At 26.2% G+C, this 19071-nt stretch overlaps 1 protein-coding gene across 1 annotated transcript; it reads right to left on the reverse strand.

Moving 5' to 3' along the window:
• Positions 1 to 624: 624 nt before the first annotated feature.
• On the reverse strand, positions 625 to 5238 carry LOC145833599 (kelch domain-containing protein 8A-like). Its single transcript, XM_082940754.1, has 2 exons — positions 4564 to 5238; positions 625 to 642 (listed from the first exon to the last, which is right to left on the reverse strand). The coding sequence occupies exons 1-2, from the start codon at positions 5236 to 5238 to the stop codon at positions 625 to 627; spliced, it is 693 nt and encodes a 230-aa protein (XP_082796880.1).
• Positions 5239 to 19071: the final 13833 nt, after the last annotated feature.

Raw genomic sequence — 19071 nt, forward strand, 5'->3', positions numbered from 1 at the left:
CGTAAAACGGATATTCTGTCAACTTGTTCAACTGAAAATCCACATTTTCGCGATTCAAATTCAACGTGAACTTCTCAAGACAAGCCTGCTTCAAATCAGCCATTTGCAGGTAGTCGGCGACGCGATAAACTTCGAACAAACTTTCGCTGGCAAAGTCAATATCGCCGTTGTTTATAAACTGCACGACAGTTTTGAAAACTTCAAAACTTGCCTGGTAGTTGACATCGGTGAACTTTGAATTGTGGTCTTTAAAACACTTTTGTTGAATACCTTGAAAGTACAACGAGTTTTTATGAAATCTTTCTCTATCAACAAAAAACGTGTGTTCTTTGTTGAAACGAACTTGTATCAGTGTTTTGCTTGATTTTCGAGTAGTTATTTTGTTGCTACAAACAGAAGAATTAAAACTGTCTTTACTATTATTGGTATCCATTATATTCTAAGGGCTGCTTTGATAACAAACTGTGTTTTTTATGATAAATTTCAGACGCTGTAAAATGTTTAATGTATTACCTAACAAAAAGGTATAACAAAATATTTAAGTTTAACAAATTTTACTAACATTTATTATGACTTTAAGGTTATAAAACTTGAATTTTTAATGTTTTTAGTTTACATGTTCGTTTAACCTTGTTTGATTGCCTATAAAATAAGTTTTGTATATTCCTAATAGCGAACTTGAATCTTGGTTATAATATAAAAAGGAAGTATAATGTTTTAAGTTTTAGAGACTTTAGAATGATTAATAATTAAAAAAAGTATTTACTTAGATAAAACTCTCTTAGTATTCTTTATAAGATTTTTTTAGAAACTTAAACTACGTGAAACGCCATTTTCAGGATAAAATCATAATTGTAGTTTATATCTTAAAAATTCGAATTTATACTCTTATCTATGCAGATATAAGAAGAAACTTTTAGGAATACCTTTAAGTTTTTTCATGTTTATATACATACAAAAAATTTATTTCAATCATAAATTTGTACTAAAAATAAAATATGAACAAACTTATTATAAGTTAAAGATACTATTTTTATAGCTTCATTTACTTGGCTATAAATTAGCCAATTGTTAGAAAAAAGTAGTTAGTTATATTACAACCTAGTTAGAGGTTTTTTCAACTAAATTAGTTCTAAAATTAGCCTTCCAAAAGTTTTAAAGAAAAAATGAAAGTTTTGTTTATCTATATACAATAACACTAATTTTAAATGTTTATATGATTAAGAAACCATTTTAAATTTTTTTGTTTTATGGTACCACTACAAAGTTTGTGTGTAACTTATCAAATAAAACCATAATTTTTATGTGATTCTAATAAATTAAACATAATTGAACAATAAACACTTGAGGTTTTTATTGAATGACAATAAACAAAAAATCTTAAAATAAAATATGTAGATGCAAATCTTATATTGAACTGAAAATAAAACCATTGCGAGTTAAAATTTTGATAAATACATTGTTTGCAGAAAAATAAAAATAACTTCTCTAATATTTTATTGCTTAAACAGGTTTGAAAAATGGAATTTTTTATAAAATTGATAAGTTTAAAGTTTTTTTTTTAAATTAATTTTTGACTTATTAAGTCGTTAGAGACATAAAAATTATTCTTACTTTCATATAAAGTATTTTGAAAACTTTAAGATAACAGTCAAAGTCAGATTAATAAGTTAAACTAATACGTTTTTGACAACATTTATTAATATATAAGATGTTAGTTTCCACTATCCAGATCTTGAACGTGTTTAAACTGGTTTCCTGGAATCTTTACAACCCATGAGAAAACATGAAGAATGAAAAAAAAAACTTTGTTTAATTAGGATATTTTTCTATTATAGTATATTTAATTGTGCTTTTTTAATGTACAGACAGGCCACTGGTTTTTGAGAAATTTCTTCCTGATTTTAAATATCTTCCAGGTTTTCGAAAATACACTTTTTTTGGTCTATTTTTAGTTTACAGTAAAAAGTCAAGTTTAAGGTAAAACTTTTCTAAATAGATTGACAACCTTGAAAAGATACAGTAAAACTACTTGAAGTTTTTTTTTTATTAAAAAAATTTTTGATGATGACAGAAAATTTTTGTTTATATGATAAAGTTTTCCTGCAAATCAATTTTACTACTTAACATGTAGAAATTGTTTAAAATTCAATTTTTTTTCAAAATTCCTTAAATTCTAGGCTTTTTTAGCCTAAATTGTCAAATTCATAGATGCCAAACTACCCTGTAGTATATTAAAAAAATGTTATTATTTAATTAAGCAGAAAACTCTTTTGTTCACATTAAAATGTTTAATTTATATACATATGAATAATGACGATAAAAACTGTAGTGTAACATATTTATAGAATGAAAACATAAATTGAAGGTAAAATGAATGTACCATTAACTAATAAACTAATACATAATTAAAATAAAACTAATAAAAAGTGAATTAAAGTTTTTTTAGTTTAAGTTAAATATGAGTTAAAACATTTAGTAAATCTTTTTTGAAATTTTGACAAGTTAAAAAAGCTTAATAGAAAGTAGTGCAATAAAATTTTAATGGTTAGTACAGCTTTAATTTTAACAATTCGTATTTTGTTTGTCGTAAAATTACTTGTTTATTAAACATCTAATACAAAAATAAAATATAACGAAATTAAAAACTAAAACAACCAAAATAAAGTTAACACAACTACCTTTTATATAAGTGATTCAGTGCACTAACAAAAATTAACAACAAGAAAGTGTATATCTTACTACAAATTACTGTGTTAGACTTATTTACAAACTCTTCTTTTTTTTTATTAAAAAAACTAGTCTAAACAAAAAATATATCTTTAAAAATAAGAATAATAGGTAAATTTAAAAACATACTTGTGTTTATGTTAAATACAGCAAGTTGAAAAAAAGTAATTAATTACAAATACAAAGCACTTTAGACTAAATTTCTTTCACATAATCCGCAAAAACAGAACTGAATTGGCTCAGCAGCACTGCCATACGTCATATCGTAAGGTATGTCATATGAATTGCGACGTGTTTACTATGACGTGTGTTCCAAATCCTGACTTTGATTCTGATAGTGTTTTTGCTCAGTCCGATCCGAAGATGCTTGTATTGTTTTCTTTAATTTCATTTAATACTTAACTGAAATATATACATAATTAATTACTTCAGCCTCAAATGCTTTCTATGAGATAAAAGTTATACCATTTGTGAAATAAAATAAAGTTTGGAGTAAAAAAAGACTAACTTTATAAAAACACAAAATATATATTTGTGACAATAAAGCAAAAAAAAGGTTATTAGCCCTATTTTTATCAGATATTTTATTTATGGTATTGATCTTATAAAAGTTAAGATTCATTAAAACTAGAATACGTAGGTTTGTAGTAAAGATAGAGTTTTTGGCGAAACCTTTTTTTACTGGTTTTCATTATCTATGTGAATAAAAAAATAGTAAAAATAAAAGAGAAATTTCTTAAGCCTCATCCTACCTTCAAACTTTTCGAAATTAAACACCCACTAATTTATCTAAACTGTCGAAAATCAACTAGTATAATTAGAAAAAAATTTAAATATAAATCAGTTATAGTTCTTTTATAAAAAATATGTTTAAACAAAACTGTAGAAGTAGGAAAACAATTGTTAATACTTTAATGAAAATAAAAAATAAACTTTTTTGTTTTTTCTGTAAAAGAAATTTGAAAAAGCCCTTATACAAGCAAAATAAAAATGAATTTTTTTAATTTAAACAGTATTAAACAAACGAAGATATAAAGTTTTTGTATAAAAACCTAAACTCGTTTATGATAATTAAGTCTTAGATAAATAGTTTTTGACGATTAGTAAATAAACAAGCAGCTTTAATATGATTTAAATAAACACATCCAACAATTTCTTTTGTAAGCGCTGTGTAGAATACATTATTTCACTATTGTAATGCCCAATACTTAGGTAAATAATAGTATATTATAAGCTTGACTCTTGGAAGTAATAAATACATCTAATATTTTATTTCTATGCTCTTTTTATCTAAATTAAATGTGTGCCTTAACTTTAATAACTTCAAAGCTACAGCTATCTGGCTAGCTTTATTGATGAATTTATAGTTAGATATCTATAATATAACTTTATAAATCTTTATTTCTTCGAATATTGACCAGTTATATTAAAAATGTACATTTTTATTAATTTTTTTTTTTCACAAACATAATGCATATTGAATAAAGTAAACACATAATTTTAATTTTCTCAACAAAAAAAGACCAGTTTTCAATTAATTATGTAAAAAAAAGAAGTAGTTCTTAACAAAACTTATTTTTATTGTTTTGGTATTTTATGTAAGTCTGCCTCCTCCAAATCATATTCAAGCACTATTTCTTTTTCAAACCTCCTTTTTTTGTATACACTGTACACATGTAACTTATTAAAACAGCTAAAACTACAAGTTAAAAAACAAAAGCATTCACATAAAATAACTATCTTGTTATTAAAACTTACTGTTTTACATTCATTTTGAAAAAATGGAAGCTTTCGACTGAACATTGCAAACTTTCTAGAAAAACTATCATAAACCTCGGAACATCCTCTGTTTTTTCCGCCAATCACAAAAAGTTTTCTACCTGATGTAAACGAGGAATGATTGTGTCTACATTTTATCATATCAGGTAAAATATTCCATTTGTTTTCATGATGATCTAACGCTTCCACTGATTTCAAACAGTCACCGTTATAACCTCCGGTAACAACAATTTTACCTTCAAAAACTGAACAAGAAGGTTTACTTCTTTCTTTGTGCAAACTTGCTATTTCTCGCCAACTATCGGTTATTGATTCGTACTTGTAACATTCTGCTGTATATTTACAACCTGAAGAATAACCGCCAACCAGATAAACACAATTCATAAATGAACAAACACTATAAAGTTTTCTTTTATCATCCACAAACTTCAGCTCCTGACAGACTTTAGTCTTCTTAGAATACACCTCAAAGGTACTTGCGTAAATTCCTTTCTTGAAAACTCTATCAAAAATGTAAGCTTCAGAACCAATCAAAAGTGTTTTTCCTAAATGCCTTCTTGGTGGAATTAGAGTGTGTTCAACAGAAATTTTAAGATCAGGATAACTTATTGTGACACAATCAGTTGCACAACCAACTTCATTTCTTCCTCCAAAAACAACAATATCAAATTCATCCTGATTGCAATAACGGTTTTCATACAAAACTGAAGGCTTTACAATTGGAATCATCACTAATAAAAGTTCCGTTAATTTTAATAAAACTATATTTAAACTGTTTTATAGCAGTTTTTAGTAAGTTTAAAATAGTTTAAAGTATGAATAAAAGAACATACGCCAAATTTTATTATTTCGTAAATCAGTGATAGAAAAGACAAACAAAAAGTTAAGCTTACTCGGTTGTAAGTACTATTAAGTGTGTAAAAACAGGTAAAATTTGTTTTTATAAAATTTACAATGTCTGCACCAACCAACAATGCTTATATACAAGTAAACTGTTTGTAAAAATAAAATTTTTAAGTGACACATATGAATGCAAGCTGTTTAAATATGTAAGTTTTTTCCCTAAATGTCTATTTAAATAATAATTTACTCTTTGATAGAGTTAAACATTGTTTTATAATAGAATTTCTTTAAACATTTTTAACTATTTTTTTTTATAATCATTAAAATGATTTTAATTACTTATTTGGCCGTCTAAAATGTTTACAATTTCGTAGGAAAGGTTTTATTCTATTAAAGAATTCTTATAAATATATTTTGTTAAGCACAAACAAGGTGAAAAATAGTAACTAAATTGTTAATTTGTTATGAAGTTTAAATGAGAAAGGCTGCTAAATTTTCAACCTTAAGTTTATATAGCTACGTTGCTACATTAGTGAACATAACTAGTACTAAGATTAATAACCCTTTCTGAAAAAAAAAATCCAACATATTTTTTTAAGATAAAACTTATTCAAATCATTAATTTTAAACTGCTTATAAGTAAAAGCAACTAAAAAATGAATTATAAAAGTTAAATATATGTTTAAAATTAAATTAATGTAGTAAAGTAGTAGTGAGATAAATATTAAAATACATTGGAACAGCTTGCATTCATATGTGTCACTTGGATATTTAATTTTTACAAACAGTTTACTTGCATATAAGCATTGTCGATTGGTGCAGACAGTATAAATTTTATAAAATAAAAATTAAACTTGTTTTTATACAATTATTAGTATTTATAACCGAAAACGCTTGAGTTTTCAAGTAGGCTCAAATTTTTTGTCAACATGTTCAGTTTTTTTTGAGTTTTTACTTATGAGGAGTTTTAAAAAAAGATGCTGTAAATAAAAATATTTTTTTTAAGGATTTTACGAATTTGTACTATATATGTTTATAAATATATTCTACAAATTTTAGGTTTAAAAATTAGACATTTTATTTTCTAACTTTAGATTAAGTTTACAAATTAATCAATCTTTTTAGGATTTTTGCTCTAAGAAAAGAGCATATAAAAATTGTTAAACAACAGAATAAAACTTTTTATATGAAGTTGTAAACAGTTTAATAAACAAAATAAGTATTTCAATTTTTTTTTGTAAAGCCTGTGAAGAAAAATATAACTATAGAAATATGTATATAATTAAAAGAATTATGCTATAAAAGAATGTTTCATTCTGATAAAAATATCAAATTATAATTAATTTTGTATTCAAAAAGATATTTAAGGAAATGCTAAAACTAATTTTTATCAACTTGCATTCAAATTGCTCGCTTAAACAATTTTAGTTTTACAAACCGTTTACTTGTATCTAAGCATTGTTAATTGGAGCAGACAGTCTCACTATTAGAAAAATAATGTTTAATCTAGTAATACTTAAAGCTGAGTACGCTTAAACATTGTTGTCATATTTTAATGAAACTCACATGAGTAACAACCCTAAAAAATATTTTTGTCGCCGTGCTTCGAGCTATTACGGTAACTTGCGCGTAAGTTTTTTGTCAACATGTTTATTTTTTTTTTCGTACCTTTTACTTAATTGAAGTTTAAAAAATGTTTTCAAAGGAGTTTTATAAAAAGAAATAATACAAAGTTTTTTTTCAGAAAGAATTTTAGAAATTGCTAATATCTATGTTTATTAATTTAGCTGTCTAAATTTTAGGTTGAAAGTTTAGAAGCTTCTCTCATTGAAACTTCTAAACAGAATTAAAATTTTCATTACAAATATATAAACCGTTTAATCAACCAAATAATCTCTTAAATACTTTTAAAACACCATAACAAGATTAAAGAAGTATAAATAGTGTAATTAAAAGATTTATGTTATAAAACAATGCTTGACTTTATTAATAATCTCAAATTATGTGTCGATTAATTAATAATGCGTTTAAATGTGTCGATTGAAAAGTTAATTTAAAACAAACAGTTTACTTGCATATAAGCATTGTCAATTGGTGCAGACGGGAACGCGTCAAAATTGCACGATCACAAAATTGCACAAAATTTCACGAGGGAACTAAATTGCACGAAGACAAAATTGCACGAAGATACTTCTGCACGAGGGGACAAAATTGCATAAGGACAATTTTGCACCAATTTTTCACGAGTTACATTTTTGCACGAGAGTAAAAACACAGAAAAACATATATATAGAAAAGAACATAAAAAAAAACTATAAGATAAATTAATAAAAAAAAGAAAGTTCCTGACCGAGGGTGAGTAATAGTGATAGTAAATAATGACACTTTAAAATGTAAAAAAATATTTAGTCAAAGTTGTTTTATACTTGTAATTACTTTTTTTCAACTCGCTGTATTTAACATAAACACAATTATATTTTTAAGATTTTATAACCTTATTTTTTAAACATATGTTTTTTTCATTTAGACCAGTTTTTTTAACATCAAAAAAAGAAGAGTTTTTAAATAAGTCTAACACAGTAATTTATAGTAAGATATACACTTTCTAGCTGTTAACTTTTGTTAGTGCACTGAATCGCTTATATAAAAGGTTGTGTTAGTTTTATTTTTTAACTTCGTTAAGTGTTTTATTTTTTTATTTGATGCTTAATAAACAAGTAATTTTACAACAAAAAATACTAATTGCTTAAATTAAAGCTGTACTAATTAAAATCTTATTGCATTATTTTTTTAAACTTTTTCAACTTGAAAAGTTTAAAAAGCTTTATTGAATGGTTTAACTTTTTATTAATTTCAATTTAAAATATACTTAATTCACTTTTTATTAGTTTACTAATAATACTTTGTTTACTACTAGTAATACCTTTAATATTTTTTTATGCTTTAAATATCTAACACTATATTATATAAATATTTGTAAAAACAAAACAATTCAAATTGAACAAAGGCGTTTTTTGCTTAATTAAATAAAATCATTTTTAATATAATTTAAAAAAATCTAAATTAAACATGCTATAATAATAAAAGATTCTGATTAAACAAAGTTTTTTTTCTTTTCCATGTTTTCTCAAGGGTTGACAGGCTCCAGGAGACCAGTCTGAATTCCTGATCCGGATAGTGGAAACTAATATTCTATATATTATTTATTGTTGTCAAAAACAGACCACTTTAACTTTTTAAGTTGAACAAAAATTTTAAATAAAAACTAGTTAAAAATATTTGTTAAGTTCAAAGTGTTTTAGTAGCTTTTAATCTTACTTTGTTGAATTTTAACTAAGCTCTGAGTTACTTTTTACAGAAATTTTATATTAAAAAGTTTTGTGAGAAATAGCCTGTTTAAGTTGGATAATACAATAGGTTCCTTATGATAGGGGTTAACTTAAACTACTAAAAATCTTTCTACTCCTACGTTTTTGAGATCAATACCATAAACAGATATTTTTAAAACTTTCTTCATGTTTTTAGAGTTTCTTCTAAGTTTTTAAGGCAACAAGTATGTTGATCTATCTATAGCATAAAATAATAAATTTAAGGTAAATAACTATCTTAAATAGTTTAACAACACTAAAATGATATTGTAAAAATACTTAAAATGTGTTTATAGTTAAATAAATTTATTGATAGAAATAAAAACTCATACATATGATAGACTTATTATACCTAATCAAAACTTTATTATTTTACATGCAGAAATAGTTTATAAATCACATATTTTTTGGTGATTTTGTTTGAAATACCATATTTTTCCTTTTTTTTTTTTAATTCCACAGACTCAAGGTGTTTCCAGTTTTTGTTTAAACTGTCAAGTTCCTAGATTCCAGGTGTTTTGGCAACCCTGTCAAATCTTAAGGAAATATATTTTTGAATATTTATAAAAAGAAAGAAAACAAAATAAAAGATGACAATAAAAACCTATTGTACTCACTAATATAATTTTTTATCTCAAAAATTTGTTTTAGTATTAAAAATCTGTATAAGGCTACTTGTGGTTTACTTAAAAATCTGTAAAATATCATCAAGTTGTAATAAAGCTGATCTACACCCTTCCTGTAACTACACTAAGTTTTTTTTTGAAATTTCGTTCAAATTTTTCCAAATTTAACATACTTTTTTAATTACAAGTCTTATTTATTTTTCTTTAAAAAAAAGTGATCAGAACTTTAAGTTATTCTAGGATTATATACAACATTCTAAGATTCCAATAAACATCTAGGTTTGATGACCATCATTTTAGCTTTATTTCAAACTAAAAAAGTGCTAGGTTTTATTGAATTACAAAAATTATGTATAAGTTGTTTAAATTTTTTAAACGACTTCAAATCACCAATAATAAACTATAAAGGAAAAATTTAAAAAATAATAGCTTAATTTGTTTTGAGTTTGAAATTGTAACCTACACAAAAAATATCAGAGTTAGAAATTATATTCCTATAATTTTAATAACAAAGGGAAATAATTTATACTATTTCATTGTTTTTATTCAGACTTATGCATTTTCATATTTAAAAAAATAAACAATGTGAATTTATCATAGGCCTGGACAGCAATTTTGCTTTGTTTACAAAGTTTAAGCTTCAAAACTACCCAAAGTAAAGTTAATGACGTCATCAAAATATTGCAAAATAATAAATACTTTTTTTGCAAAATTGCTGCAATCAAAAGTACCCAATATTTAAAACTACCCATAAAAAGTCCTACCGTAAAATAATACTATATTTGATGACGCATCAAACAACAAATTTAATTGTTAATAAAAGTAAAGAAGCACTTGGCGGATATCTATCAATTTACATATAAGTACTTTTTTCTAATACATACTCAACATATTTTAAAATAAATTATATCTAAAAATATAAATAAAATTTAGAAAAATTGTGTAACTAACTTTAAAAATTAAAGGCATTTTGATGTTTGTTTATTTAAAGTATGCATGCAGAAAAACATCTAATAAAATATATTTAAAATAATAATATATAATCAAAATACTATTTTTAACTCGAAAAACTGAATACTAAATTAGCATAACACTTTTAAAAGTTATTAGATAAATTAATCTTATTTCATTCTAACAATAGATATTTAAAGGTAAAAATGAATAAAATTCAACATAAGTCCAACTATTTAAGTGTTTATACAAATACACCTGCGAGCTCCTTCAGACTTCAAGCGATCTAAATCCACTTTTTAAAATCTCTACAGACATACTTGTACACTGCTCACGTGACCAACTTTCAACTGAATCTGCACCACACTTGATAGGCTTATCTTGTGCATGTGGCTATATATGTTTCAATAAGAAACTTCACATGAACGAGCAGCTGTGGCCTATTGCGGTTTCTCGCACAACTGAACTATCACACTCGAGTTGTATGCTGAAATAGTTCACTTTGATATGCTTGCAACGTTTCTGATTATATTCTTAAGAACATTCCCCGGTATACTTTATACCTTATAGATACGTCGTTATCTTTTTATTTGGAACTTCTGCCCACAACTTTACAGTATAATATTAAATGAAGTTTTTTGCGTTGTATTTGGACGGTAATAATAATGATATCACTTTGATTATATGAATTACTCTGAGCTCAATAAATTTTCTCAATTGTTTTGCATACAAAAAAAAATTGTAAGTCAATCAAATTGTTGCAAACTTACACACAAACTGTAAAGGCTCAGCAGAGTTGCTTCCATGGTAGAAAGAACAAATGGGATGCAAACAATTTTAAAACAAAAGCATCCTAATTGTAATTTAGATTACTTTGTCAAACTTCCTGACTCTTCATACAAAACCCTTCACAAAGTAGCGCTAGCGACAATTCCATACAAAACCCTTCACAAGGTAACGCTAGCAACGATGTCATGCAAAATCTTTCACAATGTAACGTTAGTGAGTGTTTAATTGAAAATCCTAAAGAATTTCTAGTTAAGAAACTGGATTAACAGCACTTCCTACTCTAATGAAGAACACTTCAGAGAAACATGCAAAAGAAAGTTATTTACAAATCAGAAGGTTAGAAAATAAGCTTAATAAAACTATGGATGGCTAACAATGTTTGCAGAGAGGAATCTGCTGAAATCATCAAAATTAATGCTCAAAATCTCTCTTCTATCATAGATTCTATTTCAGATCAACAATTCTACATTGTAAAAGATTGTTGGTCAAATACATTCTAACAAAAGAACTATCCGTGGTCAATATTTTATCAAAAATATTCAACTAACAAATAAAAGAACAAGTCTAGCAACTTTCATAAATAAATCAGGAGTTGTACCACCTTCTTATCGCTTATAAAAATTAACCTCACAGGTGGGTTTTGTAAAAAGTAAACATAATCTACGGAGGAATAAGGCTTATTTCTCCTGGGTCAACTCGCTGGCTCAGCATTGTTGAAGCAAGCTAAAGATTAATTGAATATTGGAATGACTTAAAGTTGTTCTTTAGAAAGTTAAAAAAAAAATAATATTTACATTTTTAACTAATTCTAAAATTTGTAACTATCTTAAAATCTCAAACAGTATTGTGAGACAGAAAGTATTCAGACATTGAAAGAGCAGCCATATATGTTATTGAAGAAAACTTTACTTTTAAATAAAAACGATAAGGCAGATGGATGCACTGGCTTTTATCTCAGCAGAAAATCTCATACTAAACTAATATCAATAAACTAATAGGAATGGATGATAATTTCAAAAACATCTTCACTAAAAGTATTTTTTATGAATTTAGAAGATTTTATAGTAAACAACGCTCTTTTTTTGGAATCTAAAGATGCTTAAACTCATTCTTACTGTAGAAGAGCTGAAAAAGGTTAAAATGTAGTGACAATAGTTTGGATCATAAAGATTGTGCTTTTAATGATTCTGATGGAATTAAAAATTGGGAGTTTAGTAATGCTCTGCAACAATACAAAGACAATATAGGTGATTGTTCAATTGACAATGGTAGAAAAAACTACTCAACAAGACAAATATTATAGATCGGTTTACTGAATTGAGCTAAACTAGCTAAACTAAGAACAAACTCTCAGAGCAAAGAATAAAATTTTACCCAACTGCTCTTGAAAGTATTACTTCAAAATGTCAACTATTTAACACGAAGTATAAGAGGAAAGGTTAAAAAACAATATAATAAAGTAAGCATGTCAAAGATTTTTTTTTAAGTTGTAGTTTAAATACCAAAATAATGTTGAACAAAAGAGGTTGAAGAAAAGGTAAAAGCTTTTGAAGCTAAAAAGAGTTGTTTATTAAAAATTTTTAGCATAAATATAAATGTTTTTGATATAAGTAAGCTGGTAATATAATTAAAATATAAACTAAATGATAATAGTCTGAGTTCAAATACTTGATATTCAGAATTCTTAATTTGTAAATAATTTTTTCCTTCCGCTAATATACGTAACATAAATAACTGAATGTATGGACTTATATTTCAACACTTTTGTAGAATATTGGTCGATAACCAATTTCAACAAACTAGTATACCAAAACAAAGTTGCATTTCAAAATATGAAGAAACTATGTTTAAAAAAAAAGTTTAAAAGTAAAATCTAGAATCTTATCAAAATTTGGAACCAGCGTGAAAATGTTAATTCGGGAAGTAAAAGAACCAACAATTACGCCGAAGCGCCCATGGCGCAATTTTCAGTGTTTTATATCAACCCCAATTTGTGGAGTTTTATTGAATTTAAAATAGTAGAGACCTGAGTGTCTAGCTATTTCAAGCATTTAACCTTCTTAAAAAAAAAACAGACAATCAGATGAGGATATTTTGAAATTTAGTTACAAATTTTGATGACGATCGTGTTACTTTAGAATTTTTAAAAGGAATTTCTCAAAATTTTTATTTAGAAAAATTATTTATAACGATATTAAAAAAAGGGAATTGGTTCACCCTTTTATAAAAAGTTGCGAATCAAAAAATGAAAACTCGCACTTTCAACAAAAACAGCTCATAAAATGTGTTTTTAAATGTCTAACTGACAAAAAGTTCCCATTAAGATGATTGGGATTCTGTTCATAAGCTTGCTGAAAATTAAGTTAGAAATCGAACCAATGCACGTGAGGGGACCAGGACATTCAAAAGGACTTAGCCACATAACACAAGTAATGATATTTAGTTTAAAAAATAATTTCTTCTAATCATACTATAATTTACTTTTTTCTTTGCAGAATCATCATTGAAACACTGAAACAAACAAGTGTAAAAGAGGTATATGATAAAGATGAACAATGCAGACCCATATTGTGTATCAGAAGGTTAGAAAAAAGTTTTATTACGAAGTATACTTTTTAAGTTAAATCAAATAAATAATTCTCAATTAATATAACTTGTTCGTTTTATTTTATTTCAATTAAGAAAATTTAGGAATAATTGAGGAAAAACAAGTATCCAATGCAAAATACCAATACAAAGTTAAAGAAAAACCTTGGGTAGTTAAGCTTGATAAAACAATCGAATAATTAATTTAAAGCTATAGACATTTTGAAAATTCTTTTTAAAATAAGACCTTTAAAATTTTCAGATTTTTATTCAAGCTTAAACTTAGTACTTCAACGAAGATTACCAAGATGGATACAATCATTTTTACAGGCTTCAACATAACTTTCAACTAGTTATGTATTCAGAGAGTCAATTATAGATGGCAATTGCTAAAATAAAAAGACCAGAAGAAGCTGTCCTGCACATTGACGTAAACATTTTCAAACAGTACCATGAAACCTGCCCCCCTTCAAACAGCACCCCGTAAATACAAGTAGGAAGGACTAAAATTTTTCACAGCCTAATAGAGTTGTCAGACATTTCATGGTTGTATAAAAACTTCTGTTTACCAGCTGTTACATTGGTAACAATTTCACAAGTACTTTGGTGAAAAATATTTTTAATGAACTTAGTTGCTTTAGTAGCAAACGACGTTCTTTTAAAATATCAAGATGTTTAAACCTGTTCTAACTACAGAGGAGCTGTGAAAGCTTAAAAATCAATTACAAAATTTAATTTTCTTACTTGTATAACTAGTCTTTTGTACAGCAATAAATTTAAATTGAAATATTGTTTTTAAGTTTGTAGTAACACTAAACTATTGCAAGATCATTAAAATACTTAAACGTCTTCAGATACAAAATAAATAAAACAAACACATACTGTTGTCTTAAGGCTCAGATAGAGCTGCTTCCATGGTATGAAGAACAAATGGAATGCAGTCAGTTTAAAAACAAAAGCATTTTCATATAATTGAGATCAACTGCTGCAATTGCGGCATTAAATGCACAGATTTTTAGTGTGCATAACTTTGGTCTAGTTAAAATTCTAACATACATAGAAAAATTATATTAAAGTTATATTTAGTTAAATAGCAAAGCTTTTTAACATAATAATAACAATACTAGTGTATTCAACAAAGACTGAAAGAACATTTTCATCTCTCAAAATTTGTTTGTTTTTACTTTTTATACGCATTTCATTTTAATTTACTTTTCCATACAAAAATATCATTACAATGTAAAAAATCGTCTAGCTTTTAAAAATTTGGTTTTATACACAGTTTTAAACTACTACGTCATAAAATATTTTTTAACTTTTATTTACTTTGTTGCATGAATGTGTTTAGTTCTACTAGTTTTAAAGTTCACTGATGAAGGACTGTTGTCCGAAATTAATTTGAACAAAGTGTTGCAATAAACTAGTAGATTTTTAAACCATCGTTTATTTATTTTTGTAACATCTCTCAAAAGAAAAAAAACTTATCTGAGAAAAACATTGGCCAGCCAGACTTAATTAAGTTTTTTATCCATTAGTCGAGATCTAATTAATGACTGTGATACTTTTAATTCTAAGGTAATAAAAATGTTTATTAAGAAAAAGGAAAGAAGGATGCATTGGCAGAAGTTTAGTTTTACAAGTTGTCTTGACAAAGATGTCTCAAACTTCATTCAACTTAAATCATATGTTGTATAGCCAATGAAACTATTTAAAAGAAAAATCATTTTGTTTTATTTAAAATGTCAGTTCACAAAAAAGATTGAAATGACAGCCATGGAAATAACAATTGTTGAATGTTAATTGAAATGTCATCAGTTTTAGCACAGCAATGAGAACATGAAATAGCTAAAATATTTGAAATCAAGTTTCTAAATAAAACTTTAAGCTGAAATATGTGCAGCTATCTTTTTTTTATAACAAAACATGACAGAAGTGATAGTAAAGAAAAAGTTAACTTTTCTAAAACCAGCTTAGTATTCAATAAAGCTTCTAAAATTTAAACAAGTTACTAAACAAAGTATCATAAAAATATCTTATAACCTTTATTCTTAATATTGTTTACAATTATTATAAAAATTTGTAAAATTAATAGAAAAAAGTAAAAATAAATAAATTTTATATAATTTATATATATTAAGTTAAATCTCACTGGCGGAATATTTTCCAGCAAAAACTGAAGAGATAATAAAGAGACTTAATCACAAAAATCATTTAAACCCATGTTTATTGAGAGTTAAAATTTTGAGCAAAATATCACTGAATAACAGTGTAATAGAATTTGTGACTCTAACTCAAATACAAAAAAAAACAAATGGAAGCTAGAACATCTCTATTATTAACATTATTTTATTTTAATAAATCAATTTTATCAGAGGAGTTACGTAAAATTATAAACGATGGCATAGGAAACTGTACACTGGTAGATAAAAGAGGAATTTTTACTACCGCAGTAAAACTGATGATGTAAAAATCTGCCAAAAATGCTGTCTATCCACTGATTGTCCTGTAACTTGGAATGATGCAAACAAACAAAAAAGTTTTGATATTAAAATGACAGGAGTTCCGAAACACCTCAATAAAATCTTAAGTGGAATTCGATTGAAACTACACTATTGACTGTTAAGTCAATGACTAAAACTGCAGAAAAATAAACACTACTCAAATATTATCCAACCATAAAACAAAAATTAAACAGAAAGATTCTAAATTCCTAAAAGCTGAAGCATTTATAACTGTCAAGGACCACAAACCTAATTTCCCCCATAACATCATTTGCAGAACGATTAACACATCAAAATCAATCCTTGGCAAAATATCTTAAGTAAATTTGCAAACCATTGCCAAAATAAGATTGAATTCAAAACTTAACCAGTGGTTAATTTCTGAAGAAAATTAACTCTCTAAGTAAAAACTCTGCAGAAAATTACGCAATTTTCAACAAACAGGAAATAGACACTCTAATGCATGCATGCAAAACCATTGTATGTTATGATAACAGAATTCGGACTAAAAAATCAAATAACCATAACTTTGACATAGCAATGGGCTCATTCAAGGGCGCCAAGGTCTATGATTCAATAGGTTTATATATACTAAGCAAAATATCTTCAATTATAGGTCCATCAAATATAGGCCTATATGAGATGATGGCCTTGCAATTATAATACAATCTTCTGGAACTATCCTTAAAAAAATTATCCACAAAATGTCTTCCATAGACTTTGAAATCACAATTGACATTGGTAACACTAACACAGAACTTCTTGGACCTATTCCTAAACACCTACATCTTTACCGTAAACCTTAATTTATTAGAAGATAACTTGTTTAGAAAAAAAAGTTTAAATTAGCTTTTGTACTTTTATTGAAAAAACAACTATTAAAAGTTGGTTGATTATTACAGCTAAACCAACTTAATGATAGTAATGCATGGTACTCACCTGCATGCTTAATAATAAGAGGTGAGCAATAATACAATGCTTCTTTTTTATAAGTTTTAAGTTTCTTAGGTATCAATGAGACCAAAGAAAATACTGTGAGTCTGCATTGCCTGGTAGTTAGCAATATGATACTTGCGTGCAAATATAAGCATAAATACAAAGCATGAATGTCTCTTATAACAAGTGATTGAGTAAAAAATCAGAAGGTATTAAAAAAATTTTGTAGTATAAGAAAAAGATAAACTAAATCTTTAAAATTTTTGATAAATCGTTTAAACGACTTAAATGTGATTGTAGACTGTCAATAATTAATGTAGCTACAGAAAATTTTAATGGCACAGATATTAAAACTTGTTTACAAATGGCAAACTCAGTATTTACCAGCGAACGTTGGTAAGTTTTCAATTAAGTTGCTGACTTATTCGAAGCACTAAATCGAATAAACAAGAAAATGCATGGTCCAGAAAGTAAGATAATCGTGCAAACCGGTGTAAGCAAAGCTCAACCTATGGATTCAATGAGCAAAATTATTACTAATGAATAAGTCACAAAACGTTTCAGAATCTAAAGAATAAATCCTTAAAAAAACAAAGGTTGATTGGAAAACCAGTATATGAATAAAACTATAATGATTAAAACAACCTCTGGTACAAATGGAAGGTATAGAGATTTCTATTCCATTTGGTTTACATTTCTTATCAAATCAACAGATCTTGTTGCGATGGAGTATGACTTGCCCAAACTGTGAAAATGACCTGCTATGGTCTGTTTTTTGCTTCTTTTTTTAAGTAGCAAACTTTTTGTTGGGAAAAGATACTTGCAAAAAACAATAAAAAGCCTTAGTCCACAATATTTAATTGCACACGGACTCTAGTACATTCTGTAACTGTTGTAATGTTAGGCTTATTCGATAAACTACAAAATAGTTATTTATTTCTAAGAACGCTAAAATCAAAAGATATTTAACAATAGATAAGTTTTGTTGTTTTGAAGACACTTTTTTATATGGCAGAGTTGAATGATAGGGCTTGAGTTGACATTATATGTATTGAATGTAACATGTTAAGGCTTCAGAGAACTGCTATCTTGTAAATACTGTTTATCTCTCTTTATTATCTTTAATTGCAAGTTTACATTTCTAATTTGTTTAATAATAAAATTTAGTAAAAATTAGTAATTTATAATATACTAGTGATTTATTTAGTATATTAGTGGTAGTTTAAGTTATCTGTATTTATATATAATAATTTAGAATTATTAGATCCTGTTAAATATTCATATTATTATTAGTATTTGTTATTGATTCCATATATTTATATTCCCTATGTTAATATGCATGTTTGATATTCTGATATTCTAATATTGCCTATTATTGTAAATAACAGTATTTTAAGATGATCTCAAGTTACTCAGAGGCAGTATCTGTACCGTCGTGGCTACCAGGCCCTGCGAGCTGACACTGTTAATTGTCCAATTACTTACAGGATTTGAATTCATGGTTAATGACATTGACCATTATTAATTTTTCACAAATTTCAGAAAATTGCATAAAACTCTCAAGGTTGAAAAGTTTAATTTTTGGTTGAATATTTTTTTATGAACTAATGCCTGAAGTTGATAATAACTATCTATATAATGTAATGCAAAGCACAGACTTAAGTGTCCAAAGAGTAAAAGAGCATTTGAACAATTCCCAAACTTCAGTTAATAGAGTATGGAATTGAAGCATCACAGATCATGTAAAAATTATGTTTAGATCCTGTATAGAAAGTTATACTAAACTAAAACTGGCTTAAAAGCGCAAAATTTAATCCGCACTTTGGAATATGAGTAAATAAAAGCTAGAGGGTATGGGTGGCTGTTGAAATCATTTCAGTCTACCACATTAAGTTCTTGATTGTAAGTAAACCCAACAAAGGGTACCATAAGTCTCTGTTGCTATACCCTATTTCTACTTTT

Source organism: Thalia democratica, chromosome 4 (genome assembly GCF_965202585.1).
Source record: "Thalia democratica chromosome 4, ktThaDemo2.hap1.1, whole genome shotgun sequence".
Lineage (NCBI taxonomy): Eukaryota > Metazoa > Chordata > Thaliacea > Salpida > Salpidae > Thalia > Thalia democratica.

Excerpts from the sequence above, each read along its gene's own strand:
- LOC145833599 (XM_082940754.1), bottom strand. The coding sequence starts at position 5,238 with ATGATTCCAATTGTAAAGCCTTCAGTTTTGTATGAAAACCGTTATTGC.